Source organism: Engystomops pustulosus, chromosome 1 (genome assembly GCF_040894005.1).
Source record: "Engystomops pustulosus chromosome 1, aEngPut4.maternal, whole genome shotgun sequence".
NCBI lineage: Eukaryota > Metazoa > Chordata > Amphibia > Anura > Leptodactylidae > Engystomops > Engystomops pustulosus.
In genome coordinates this window covers 215,051,748-215,065,724 of record NC_092411.1, presented here as the reverse complement: position 1 = coordinate 215,065,724, position 13,977 = coordinate 215,051,748, and the positions used below count along the sequence as shown (strand labels likewise).

The 13,977-nt window shown below is 39.9% G+C and overlaps 1 protein-coding gene across 11 annotated transcripts in view; it reads right to left on the bottom strand.

Moving 5' to 3' along the window:
* Positions 1-13,977, bottom strand: part of BLTP1 (bridge-like lipid transfer protein family member 1) — a 141,900-nt gene that overhangs the window by 39,938 nt on the left and 87,985 nt on the right. For 10 of the 11 annotated variants that reach the window (XM_072119351.1, XM_072119355.1, XM_072119356.1 and 7 more), the window contains 11 exons: positions 13,273-13,448; positions 12,673-12,848; positions 11,839-12,545; positions 11,200-11,445; positions 9,864-9,957; positions 7,889-7,939; positions 6,455-6,661; positions 5,747-5,985; positions 4,692-4,936; positions 3,535-3,640; positions 2,247-2,344 (listed from right to left, as the gene is read on the bottom strand). In XM_072119351.1, the coding sequence (XP_071975452.1) occupies positions 2,247-2,344; positions 3,535-3,640; positions 4,692-4,936; positions 5,747-5,985; positions 6,455-6,661; positions 7,889-7,939; positions 9,864-9,957; positions 11,200-11,445; positions 11,839-12,545; positions 12,673-12,848; positions 13,273-13,448 (2,345 nt within the window). The remainder of the gene's footprint in view (positions 1-2,246; positions 2,345-3,534; positions 3,641-4,691; positions 4,937-5,746; positions 5,986-6,454; positions 6,662-7,888; positions 7,940-9,863; positions 9,958-11,199; positions 11,446-11,838; positions 12,546-12,672; positions 12,849-13,272; positions 13,449-13,977) is intronic. The other variant, XM_072119353.1, reaches the window with a different exon arrangement.

Here is a 13,977-nt window from a genome sequence, read left to right as displayed (position 1 = left end):
GCTGGAAGGTGTCTGTAATGAAGTTTTATAGATAATCCTTGGTCCCATTACAGCAAAAAAATTTGGTGGCAAAATTTTTTTTTGTCTGGATCTACAATTAGAAAACATACAATTTCGACTTACATACAAATTCAACTTAGGAACAAACCTATGGACCCTATCTTGTATGTGCCCCGGGGACTGCATGTATACATATCTCTTGAAAAAAATGTTGAATCAATACGGAAGATACAACACCCTGAAGTGTCAACAACTGTCTGCAAACCCAAAATACCACACATGTAGTTCCTCAGGCCACAAACAATGGTCCCAAAACACAGGCAGGAATAGGACTTGATCAATCTTTCGCAGCTTGGGTAGTCGGCTCATAAATGGAACCATGAAACCTGCGGCCATGGGCATCAGTGAATAGAAGTACATGGCCACATTTCAAGTTTGTCTACATGAAGCCAAATATTTTCAAATTATACAACATCATACCCAGCAGAATACATAATGGAATTTTTAGCAGAGTACCAGAAGATACCACATGGTAATTCACTTTAAAAAAAAAAATATATACTTCTTCGGACAATGTGTATTATTGTACATCTGATCCATAATATTTAGTGTGACTGACCCCTGGCTATGTGTCATATCAGATTTTGTCTATTTTACTTATTCTTGTTTGTCCTGGGCTTAAAAGGGGTATTCCCACCAAGACAAGTTTCTTAAATATATTCAGGATAACAAAATACGAATATTGAATTAGAGACTGTGTTAACAAAAATACAGCATTTCACAGATATGATTCCAACCTGTCTCTATCAGTCCGGGTGTACACAATTCAGTTGCCCCTAGACCCGACCCTGTATCTTCTGGACTGTAGGGTCGGCAGTCATCAAGCCTAATGCTGTGGAGATAAAACTTATCTCTTTCTGCTCCCTGCAGCGGCCTCTCCTCCTGCATTCCAGGACGAGCTCACACTGATGGGAATTACAGTTCTCCTTAGGATCATTAGGCTCCGATGACTAAAAAGAGCCGGATTCTCTGGCTCCCGAACGGCTCCCTATTACATGTATAATAGGGAGCCACAGTTCGGCCAGTCATCCCATTCCATGCTACTTTTAACCCAATTCTATCGGTTGGGGGCGGGGTTAAGTGAGCCATCGTTTTACTGAGAGGAGCCGGATCCCATCATACACGTAAAAGAGCCGGCTTCCTGCCTGCCTGCCTGCAAACAACAGCAGCAGCAAAAGGAGAGCTACAAGCTATAGGCAGATAAGTTCTTTATCCGGGGTGGGGAAGAGCAGCCCATCAGATTTTATAGTGTGATAGAGCAGAGATGTAGCAGAGCTGCCTGTGTGTAATGTGCATCTCATCATCTCATTTCTAAACTGTCTCATTTCTTTTTCTATGTGTCAGATACTAGTATAAAGCTCAAAAGGTAAATTTGGGAATTCCCTAGTGAGCAAACCCCTTTAATAAGAATTGTATTTTTATCTTAGACCAAGTATTGAGTGATGACCCTCTGTGGGTACGCACTGTCCACATGTTGTGTTCCCTCTGCCCTTTCTGTCTGCGTTTAAAAAAGGAAATCTGAGCATATTGATTTATCCAAAAGCAGCATGAAATATAGACACTGTTGCAAAAAAAAACCCACTATCTTTTATTCTGTAACACAGCAATAAACAGAGTCAGGCAGAATCTTCTGGGCGGCAATCCTCCCCCAGCTCTTGTTCTTGACAGGACTCTTGTTATTTGGATCTACTTTGGCAAAGAGGGGTAATGAGGGAAGAGAGTACTCATTACAATAATGGCTTATGCACAGGGACATATTCTCCCCATGACAAACAGACATGTGCGATGTGAGTCACTGACTACCTGTGGGACTGTTACCATGTTCACAAATGACTAGGGGGCTGTAAATTCTGCTCCCTGGACTTTGTTGAGGCCAGAAAATATGGCTGGTAAACATTCTGTACTGTAGAGACTGAAAACTTCTGTGTGTAGGTCCTTATTGAAAATCAAAGAACAGAGATCCGCTGCTAGTCCACTTCTACAAGCGAGAGCAGCATGTATATACAGCTCCAACTATGACCAGGTCTTTATTCTACTAGATCATAATAAGATTATTGGCCTTAGAACAAGATCTAAACAGCGTCTGCACAAAACCATCACAACATGAGTTATGGTATATGATGTATATGGCAACACTTTGCCTTTTGTGCTGCAGAAGAAACACTTGACCAGTGCATGGAACATACCTTAAAACGCAAGTTGAGGGAATAAAGGAGGATTTTTGGCTTGTCTCCATCTGTAGTGCCGTCATGCTCATTCCACAGAGGAATTGGTTGTTCTCCGCCTAAATACATGTTCAGAACACTTTAAGTAACAAGTTGTCTTATACAGGACCATGAATATCTTAGGACTGTTATAGTTTGAGTAACTAAGGCTTAAAGAGGACCTGTCACCCAATTTATCGGCAGTAAGCAGCTCCTAGTGCTCGATCAAACGCCCCAGTGTTATCGTTACCAGAAACCTCCGGAAACACTGCGGTGGTGTAGGATGTAATTGTCGGACAGCTCGCAAAGCTGTCCGACGTATTCATGAGGGGGCAGGGTTGGGGCGTGGCTAGGGGCGGTGACTGCCACCTAGCGCGCGGCAGTCACTGCCGGCCTATGGAGCTAGCGGGGCGGTCCAGGGAAGAGGCAGCGCCTCGAGTTGCCCCCTCATGAATACATCGGACAGCTTTGCAAGCTGTCCAACAATTACATCCTACCCCGTCGCAGTGTTTGATAGCGTTACCGGAGGTTTCCGGTAACGCTATCACTATAAGGCTAAATTCAAACTGCCGTGAGCCCGCCGCACCGTAGCACGGCGGGCACACGGCAGCGCAGGGAGAGGAGGAGGAGGTGAGCGCAGCTCACCCCCACCCCTCTCCATAGGAATTAATGGCGCACGGCACCGTAATACGGGGAAAGATAAGACATGTCCTATCTTTCCCCGGGCAACGGAGCGGTACGGTGCCGCACGTGTGCTGCACCGCACCGCTCCCGTACAGGGCCGTGAGCCCATAGAAGTGTATAGGGGACGTATATCGGCCGTATATACATCGGCCGTATATACGTCCCCCATACTGTAGTGTGAATGTAGCCTAACACTGCGGTGTTTGATCAAGCACTAGGAGCTGCTTACTTTAGTAAGCAGCTCCTAGTGCCGAAAATTTAGGTGACAGGTCCTCTTTAATCTCTTTATAAACATTACACAATTTTTATATATACATTATTTCCATCAATTCCATGTAGATCAATATTATCATGTGATGATCACATATATGCATGGCTTGTTACAAGACATATGTCCAATAACCCAATAGAGTATTTTTGAGGCTTTTCTACCCATGACAGATATGGAAATAGCCCCCTCGTTATATATTCTGTATCTACAATGTCTTAGAAGCGAAAAGGATGCTAATGCTGTATACAAAGGATAAATAAAAACAATGTCATATAATTTTTATGCTAGATGGGATTGATCTAGTCATCCACAAACCTGAGACTTTCTGTATGACTTCATTGACTTCTTTCATGAACACTTTTTGTACAAATACCAAATGGTTTAGTAGATCAGTTGTCAGGTTGTGTTCAAATGATCCAACCTGGTATAGAAATTAAACAATCAATATTTTATTTTAACATATTTAATGTGCTGTTCTATGGTCATTTCAGTATAACTGAAGAATATATATAAAAAGCTCTCTAGCAAGCCCCCACCATAATAAAGGTCACTTGCTGTTCCGTACTGCTCCATAGTGTGTCATAGATCTTGGGACCAGCACAGTGCACTACATGAAACACTAGGGGAGGCCAGTTGGTGAGCAACATCAGGCAGTGATTGGCTGAATGTTCCCCTGCAGTAATGCCTGTGGTGTCAGGCGATACCCAGGAAAAGCAGTGTCGTATTGGTGGGAATGTGTGCAAAGTTATGTTACATTTTATGAGGCTACTGGTGCCAACAGCTGATTTTATTGATGTATAATGATTTATGTGTCCTCATCATTCAAAGCACTAAGGAGGACACACATGCTCAGTCCTGCTTCATGTATGCTGAGGGTTCCCTGTGTAGCAAATTGGCTGCTTCTGATGCTGACGCTTTCGTCTCCACTTGTCAGAGGAAATGTTGAGAGTGATACAAAGTTACACAAATATTTAGCAAAACAGGTCCAGGTGAGAAATTACAATCGTTCCATAAAACGCAACCAAGTTGATTAAAAATGTTACCTGTACATGTGCTGGATATATTTTATGGAAAGATTGTAATTTCTCAAATAAGCCTGAAGACAAAACTTTTTAAATAACTGGAGCGTTTTGGTGCTGGATCAATCTGATATTTTGATACAAAGTTACAGATATTACACTTGATCAACATCTCTCCTGACATACAGAGAATATGCTGCACTTCTGAAGCAGTATGCTCACCCCACTAAAGACATTCTTCTCACTCTACAAAGCGAGACGGAGTCCACATCAGCATTGGCAATAAAATGGACAATAGAAACAGGAAAATGGGCCTTGCATGCTGTTGTGTTAAACTTGATACAACCGTATGATTATCTATTAGATTTTTTAAAAATTATGATGCTATTATTTAAAATATAGTTATGTTAAAGATAATATTAGACAGCAATGTAAGAGTTTTAAACTTCTCACCTCGGCCACGCAACGCAAGTAGTTTCCTTGTAGATAGTAACTCTGCTTGGCAGGAAGGTCATCCATACTCCAAGCCTGATCTGAGTAATTGTCATGCTCTTCCATTATGTATTTACCATGCATTGTGACTGGAGGGAGATTCAGACTTGCTGATGGGGGGATTGTAGACATATCTGTGGGGGATACTTTTGAAGTAAAACGCAATCTGTGATTTGGCAGCTCAAATGTAAACCTTGTTTGGGCACCTGCAATAAAAATCCAAGAAACACATTAAAAATTGAAAAAAGAGTCAAGTTTCTTTAGGCATTAAAGCTGCCTTATTTTTTTTTTCTATTGGGAGTGTTTGTTGGGGGGGTTAGAGTTTTCCCACAAATCGATTTAGGGACTAAATTGCTCATCAGCGATGCCATACTAGGAAATCTTCATCAGCTCCATAGAGCTGCACGCGGCAACTTTTCAGGGAGCTGATGAGGGGTGCGACTGGAGGGGTGCGACTTATTATCTGTGGGGGGCCCATCACGGAGACCCCCACCAATCAGCAAATTAGACCCTATCCTATGGATAAGGCCTTACTTGCTTTGTGGCAAAATCCCTTTAAAAATCAATAAGTGGCAGCGGAACAGATGACCAGGAATGAGGCTAAGGAATATAAGTTCGGAGAAAGCATCTGCTTATTTGAAAGGAGATATGGGAAGATAAATGATAAAAGAAAAGTTTATATCACTTTGGTATTCACATTCCTAACACTATTCAAATAATTCCTTCATCACTTGGTAAAAGCCAAGAGTGGATATTGTTTTTTTTTTTTAAGTTGCCTTTTTATTGTGCTTTTTGTCTAAAATAAATAAAATTATAAATAAACTACAATCATTCAATCACAAGCAAAAATTCTTCAAGCAAAAAAGAAAATAGAATCAAAACATAAAATGTCATTTTCCTCAGGATATTCCAAATGTGAATTTCTAGTTCTTCAAAGTGATTGACAAAAAAGGTCAAGCAATGATTCATAATGAGACCAATACTTCTAATCATTATAAATATCCATATGATTGTACCTGTCATTCCATGACTTCTCATTCTTCCCATCTTGTACTCTGCTTTTAGTGATGGTAGGAGTGCAGCACCAATGGCAATCCCATCCAACATAGCACTAAACTTCAAAACAATAGGCTTCTTCTCAAGACCCTCTGGGAGCTGAGGAAACACATTGGTTTCAATAGGAGTTTGGTTAACACTTGTGGGGGTCTTCTCAGAGAGTAAAGGAGTGGCGACATCTTCTTTTGCAGGGGGCACTCTGTAAAAGAGTTAAAATTAAAATGAATTAAGCATTACATGTGAACACATTTAACTTATATTTATGCCAATATGCCTGAAGTTACCCAACCATAAACGGCAATGAACTTCAGACAGCATATTGAAATCCAGCAAGGCAATCTTTCTCTCCCCATTATCTTTTACGGAAGACTCGGATGCCCTCAGTCACTAATTTCCGCTAGAATCAGTGGAAGCCGCGGAGCGTTATTGTCCCCACCCATGCGCACTCACTGCATGTGAAAATTCGCCACATAGCCTTTTTTTTCTACGCTATGTACACGAGCGCCGGCGTACGATAGACATCCCCCACTGTGTACATATGATTGTATTGTTGAAGAAAAGTCCATACAAGGTTTTCAGAAATTGACAAATATTAGAAAGAGACAGGTTTAATCACTTTCTCTGAATTTATTAGTCAGAGTATCGATGCAGCATATTTTCTGACTCACACTGTCGACGGCTGCCGGATGAGATCAGAGATCTGCTTTGAGAGCTGGTGAGAGCTGCGGACCATCATGCTGTGCAGAGTCGCTGGGTGCTGTGGGATATTTATGCTGATTGCTCCAACTTTGAAGACAGCAGCGTTACTTGTCCTCAGGCCTCTTTGAGCACTATAAAGGGCTTGAGATTTTGCAATGCTGCATTTTACTACAGTCCTGAATAAATAGAGAAGACAGGTTAAAAGACATTAACACGAAAAGTGGTATACTCTCACATAGACACATGCATCACTGACAGTCATGCTTTTGTCTCCATGTTTCATGACTTGTATAGAGTTTTACACCAAAAAAAAAGCTACAGGAAAAGAAACATTTTGCTGAACGGACCTATACAAATAGTGATATACAAAAAATATGTTATCTTCTAATAAACAACTACATGAAGAATTTCTCATTTCGATAATTTATGTGACTAATCAGATGGCCTTACAGAAAATGTACTTTTGTCAACTTAGGCTCAGTTCACACTTGTGCCAGGGGGTTCCGTTACAATCCATTTCAGGAGAATGAATTGTATGAATGAAAGACACCACTCATCTTCAGTTCCCCATTCACTTCAATGTATGGAAGGTTGACTTTCAGCACAATTCTGTTAAAATAGCAAAAGTAAAAGCAGCTGCAGCCTGTGTCTCAGTCTCCTCTCCTCCAGCTTCCTGCCCCCTCCCCACTTCCTGTCATGTGCAATGAGCAGGCAGGGGAGGGGAGTGGTGTGGAAGAGAGGAAGAATGTATCAGGAGATTGAGACACAGGCAAACACACACTGTGGAAGCTACCCCCACTCCCAGGACTCACGCCATGTAATGTGATATAACATTTTATAAAATACTAAAATGATTTAGAATGCTGATAAAGGCATTTATAAAATCAGCATAGCATAGGCTATTGCAACCTGTCACCAGCCAAAAATGACACTCCTAGTGACAGGATCGCTTTAAGAAGAACATCCATTAACTAAGAATAAGCAGTAAATTTGAAACATAAAACTTAAATAAACTGAGGCCAATCATTGGTCTGGACTGGGTTGAACTGCCACACCAGATGTAGGAGAGGTTGACTTTTTTCTTTATTTTACACCTTTTTAGTTTAGTCTGATTTTCCTCACTGTGATTGGCTTTTGTGTAGGTTCCCTATTTCTGAAGGCAGAAGCAACTACCTGAAAATTGTATTTTGTTGGGAATATATACTCACCTAGACCAAACATCTCCTTTTGTACCATATCCTTGTTTTTATTTAATAAAAAATGCTTTACTATATGTAGTTGTATGAACCACATTGTTACATGCACAAAAATTAAACCTCTAAAATGGGGGGGGGGGGGATAAGTACTTAAAATTATCACATCACAAGATCACAACAACTGAACAAGTAACGATCAGGACATACAGAAACTCTTGTTTGGCTGTGCTTGTTGGAGATGTAGGAAAATCCTCCAATCTAAAGGATGAAAGTTCAAGAGAAAGCAAGAAGAAAACAAAAAAAAAAAAATCAAACACTCATGCAAAACTAGCAGCAAACAATACTGTAAACCCGACAACATAACTTTCCCTGGGTACAGATCAGTCACAAGGAAACAACTGGTCGATTATACATTTTCCGATAGTTACGAAACCTAAAGGGAACCGGTCATGTTTCTATGGTCCTCAATATTACTTCTGATTTATTAACTGAAAAGTTCTAAGCTTCTACAACCTTATTTGGCATGTGCAATATTAACTTATATCATAACATTTCAACCAAAATTAATATTGTATTATATATTTTAACTGATGAAAACCATGAAAAAAGGGATAGTAACTTAGTTTAGAGACACTCCAACTGAGCATTGCTAAGAAAAGTCTGTATTAAGTATGCTTAGGGCGTGCTATACAGATAGTGTATAATTAACAATAGCATGCATTCAACATTCTAAAGTGATATCTATCTATTCTGACATTATTATATGATCCCTGTATATCAATAGCTGTCAGAATGAAATACAATGAGCACATCTTCTATTTCCCTGCCAAGTGATTCTCTCACTTTCATCATCAGTGAGATAATATGCAGCTAAAACATAATCTTGTTGTATCATACATAGACCTCACAGTTTGAAGTAGTGATTCCCATCGTTAACTGCCAGACAAATTTTATTCTGGCGTCACTGCATCCAAAGCATGCAAAGACTCCTGCTTCTTTGCTGAACAGGCTAACTATGGCCACTTTCAAATGTACTGTGGGTACAGAAAGTATTCAGACCCCTTTATATTTTTCACTCTGTTTCATTGCAGCCAAATTGGCAGCCAAATTGGTAACAAGCTTTGCACCCCAACTTAAATTCCAGATATGTAGATATTTTTGTTAATTTATTAAATAAGAAAAATCCTTGCAGATGCTCTCCAGTTCCCTCAGGCCGGATGGTGAACGTTGGTGGAAGCCAATTTCAAGTCTCTCCAGAAATGCGCAAATGGGTGTAGGTAAGGGCTCTGGCTGGCCCAGTCAAGAATGGTCACAGAGTTGTTCTGAAGCCCCAGAATTGTTATTTTAGCTGTGTGCCATTGGGGAACATTTACTAAGAACAGTTGCAGTTTGCCTGTCTTGTGTGCAGGGTGCACAAGATTTAGGATTTCAGGTGCATGTTCTTCATGAATTTGGCACCCTCTGCATTGCCCTGACAGAAGGCAACACTTTTTTTGGGTGCACCTTTAACATGTGGCTTGCGATACACGTTTGTTGGACTTTGCATAATAAGAACTGAGAACCATAAGGCCCCTTCAGTGCAGAAATTTGTGTTGCATAAAGAGTAGTGCAGCTGCAGCACAAAAGGGTTGCATAAAAAAATGTGGCGCAGACGAATACCTGTGCAAGCAGTTTGCACCTAAAAGAACATGCAAAGTCCGACAGAAAACTTGCGCACGTCCCTTAGTAAAGGTGCCCCATTGGCTTATAGGAATTCTGAACCTTAAGCCCAGTCATAGCATGATGCTGCCACCACCATGTATCAATGTAGGGCTACCTCGTTGACTGCAGAAGTCAAAATGAGCAAAAATGTAAAAAAACAAGTTATATCAAAACTTTTTCAACAATACTATACATCAATCTACTCCTAGATTGTAGCTCCTGCAAATCAAGCAACATATTTATAGTGAAATTTACATGTTCAAATGATATCAATAAGGATATTCCACATAGAATTATACATAAATCTGCTCTGCATTTTCAGCATTGTAACATGTTGCTTGCAATAATGTAATTAAACAAAAAAAGAATTAAAATATTGCTAAATATGCCATGTATGATCTTATTTTGTGACAAGTTGATTAAATTGTAACTTTTATACACATAACTAGAAGGACCACACCACAACACATTATTAACTTACTGAATGTTTGGTGTAATTCCTTCAAGAAGAACAATGTTTACACCACCAATATGGGCTGTAGCACAAGTTTCAGTCATTTTCTGATGAAGAACATCTATATTAATAAAAAATACAGGTTAATAAAAAAATATAAAACAAGATAAAAAGAATAATAATAAAAAAAAAAAATCCCAAACAATACATTGCATACACCCAAAACCTGATTTTTTTTAACTATTCCATATTCAGAGAAATATAAGTATCCCCTACACCCTAACCTAATAATCGCACTGGGACCTTCCCCCTCATTAAGGCAGCATTTGACAAGCTGCATACACAAACTGTATTATGGGAAAAACTATATAAAACAACGCTAATGGTGAGCATTGAAAACAGGTTACCAAAAGGGGTCAATAAAACTGCGAGGAATCTGAGAAATCCGAACAAGTGTAGGGAAAAATGTAGATGGAAGCAGCCATAGTAAGCAGCTATTAAAGACGAACGTGGTGGTGATCATATTTTGACAAAAATTTCTGCCTGAAATGCTATTTTCTTTGGTAGAAATAGCCCAATTTGAACAAATACAATTATAAAGGGATTGGTCACTTTACTTTTTGGTTTTCTGTAATATGTGGGGGGCAGTATATTATGTAATTTACCATTGTACATCTATTAAATGTTCTGCACAGCTTTCTTGATATTTAACGCAAAGCCCCCTGGTTTACACATACTTTCACCTCATTAGCTTCCATGCCCATAAAATGGCTGCAGATGGAGGGTCACGTAATCTCTAACTGTCCATTAATAATCTACCTTCCCAGACCACTTTCAGCAAATAATTGATATAGTTTATGTAAGGAAAAGTTACACAATTTTCCAGTGTACTTTCTGTATCAATTCCTGTCCTGCTATAGAAAGCTGCTTTGTTTACTCCCAGTGGACAGAAATCTGTCCATGGTCTCAGGTGCACAAGCAGTTATTATCACAGAAAGTAGTATGTGTGTCTATCATATGACCATGGGCAGCTTTCTTGGAAGTCAACATAAAAGCTTCCTATGACAGAAGAGAAAGCAGAGATTTAGAAAACCATGTGGAATTGATGCAGAAAAGTGTTCTGGAAAATAACTTTTCATTACAGAAACTATATCAATTATTTTCTGAAAATATGCACGTGAACTTTTCATTATTACTTTACATTTCAAGAAAGCAGTGCAGCAGTATTAATACATGTACAATGGTATATTTCAGAATATTCTCCCCCTACAATTACACACACATTACAGAAAACTTGAAGCAAAGTGGCCAACCCCTTTAAAACACATAGGTCAGAAAATAAAGGCTTTACAGAGAGTAGTACCTTTCATTTTTTCCTTTAAGGTAAAACTTCCATGAATTCTCTTGAGCTCCGATTCCATTGTCAAGCCCCCAATGTCAGCTTCAAGGTGGGTGCGATTCACCATGCCAATTCCAAAAATAATCAAGGTGACATGCTGTGGCTCTGCTGCAACTAAACTGCGTTTTCGCTGACTCCTGTTCAAGCTATTACTGTCCTGTTCGTTCTCGAATACCACTCTGCACGTGGGCTCTGATGGACTTCTCCCACCTAAATTATTTAAAAAGGGAAGATAAACTCTGTTGAAAATCAATCTGACAAAAAAACATTAACTCATTCTAAGGGTACATTCACACAGCTGTATGCACGCCCAGCTACCACTGTGCGCTGGAGAGGAGGAGGGGTGACCACCTCCCCTCTCCATAGAGAACAGTGCCGCACGGCCGCACATACGGAGAAAGATAGAGCATGCTCTATCCTTACCCCATGTACAGCGCAGAACGGTGCCTCACGTGTGGCATAGTACCGCCACCAGGCCGCCATTGCCGTGTATATGCGACCACAAATACATCCCCCCAGATGGCCGCGTGAATGTACCCTAATATGAGCAAAGTGCTTAATGTTGTGTGGTTAAGAAAGAAATTTGCAGCAATGCTAACTTACCTGCAGGAGGAAGGGGTTCTGATGACTTTTCCAAAAATCCGGTAGGGTCAGAGATTAACGAATAAAAGTTAAGAAGTTTGTACATGTTCTGCCAGCACTCTGCCGAAGGCTCACTTTGCTCCGATACAGTTATGGAATCTGAGTCATCCATATGAATTGTCATATGATCTACTGCGTCTTTTGAGCCCTTTCGGGAAACCTTGGAGGTTCTTCTCTCTGACCTGCCCAAAGAATTCTTGTTCCGAGACTCCTTTTTGTTGGTATCATTGTTGGCTCTTTTGTTCTTTATATTGTTTACTCTGGAGCCACCATTTAAGCTGCCCCTAGAGCTGCGGCTGAAATCAGAGGAGCGGAAGTCCCTATGCTTTCTAGTCTTGAAGGTAGGTGTTGGAGATGCGGAGCCGGCTGTATATCTGCTTAGTTTGATATCGGTTTGTGTAGCTTTGATGTCGTCAATCATGGTACTAAATTGATGTATAAGCCGTACCAATGCCATGTCTACATGTTGACTTATGGATTGGCAGGAAATGGTAAAGTTGCAGTGAAAGGTATTGTAGTATCTTTTGCTTAGATCGTGAAAGGACAGTGCACTGGTGGAATTTTGAGGTGTGCACATGGACTTTTCCATTATTACTGCATTGATGCTGAAAGTTTCTAACATCAACGCCGGCTTGAATTCTAGAGGAGGTAAGTTAATGGCACCTTGCCTAAAAAATTCAATGAATAAAGTAAAAAAAAAAAAAAAAAAAGTTTATGTAGTTAGTATGTTTACCTTGTCATATTTTATGTAACAATCCCCATGTATAGACAACTGAAGGAAATAAAAAAGCAAACCTTCTGGCTCTTTTGCTTCTTCTTTCTTTTGATGTATCAGAATCAACAATATCAGCTCTAAGACAGTCAAGGGTACCGGAGAAAGACAAGTGTTCCCCAAAATACATCCTATAGCTCAGCGGTACAACATCTTGTGACTGGATGCCTGTATGACTGAGAAGCGGCTTAAATACCACCTACAAAATATAAGAAGCATGAAAATATGCCTTTTCCAAAGAAAATACATTTTATATAAGAAAAAACAGAAGAAAACTAGGCCGGGAAGGCTTGGAGGATAAAAGTTGTAATAACTAAGCACTTACAGAGTTATATAAATGTAATAGGTAGCCTAGTTTGTCTACAATAAGCTCATCTGAAGTGATGGAAGTCAGTGGAAAATTAAATATTGTTTTTTTTTTAACAATAGCTAAATTCATTCATAAAATAGATTGGTAAATTAATATATTCCATATTATAGTATTTTTTATATTATTTTAACATTTTTTCCAAAAGTTTTGTTACACTTGTGTGTTATTTCAAGTTGACACATCCATCCATTCAGTAATATACCACACGTTGGGTAGAAGGGGAATGGTTAAATATGGTATTTTTGTATTTAACCTGAGCATCTGCAAGCTGGACAGCAGGAAATCCTTGGTTGCCCTCTTCAATTCCTGCTATATCATCTTGGCTAGTGCTGTGCTGGGAATGGGTTCCATCCAATGTATTCTGATCACTTGACAGGACTGTATTAAAGTCAGAAGCTGATGGAATAGTTGGTAGGTTATGTGTAGTTCCTAAAAACATCAACAAAGTAATTATTCATTAGGATTACTAATGAGCAGAAAAGAATTTTAATAGGAGTTTAGATTGGTCAAAGTCATACTTGAAAATATTTTTTTTAAATGTAAAAATATTCTCAAAGAGGCACAGGTCACATATCTGAGGGCAAATGTATCAGAACATAAGCTAACTGAGTAGATTTTAGTTCTCATAAAAGAATATTTAAGAAACTAAACACCATGGGGGTCATTTCCTCGCGTTTTCCCGACGTGTTACCCGAATATTTTCAATTTGCGCCGATTTTCCCTGTATTGCCCTGGGTTTTTGGCGCACCCGATCGGATTGTGGCGCATCGGCGCCGGCATGCACGTGACGGAAATCGGGGGGCGTGGCCGAACGATAACCCGACGGATTTGGAAAAAACGCCGCATTAAAAAAAAAAAAAAAAAAAGTGACGCGGGACACGCGCTTACCTTCACCAGGTATAGGATGGTGCATTCCCGCGGACCTCGGGGAACTTCAGCGCAGCTGCAACATCTGGTG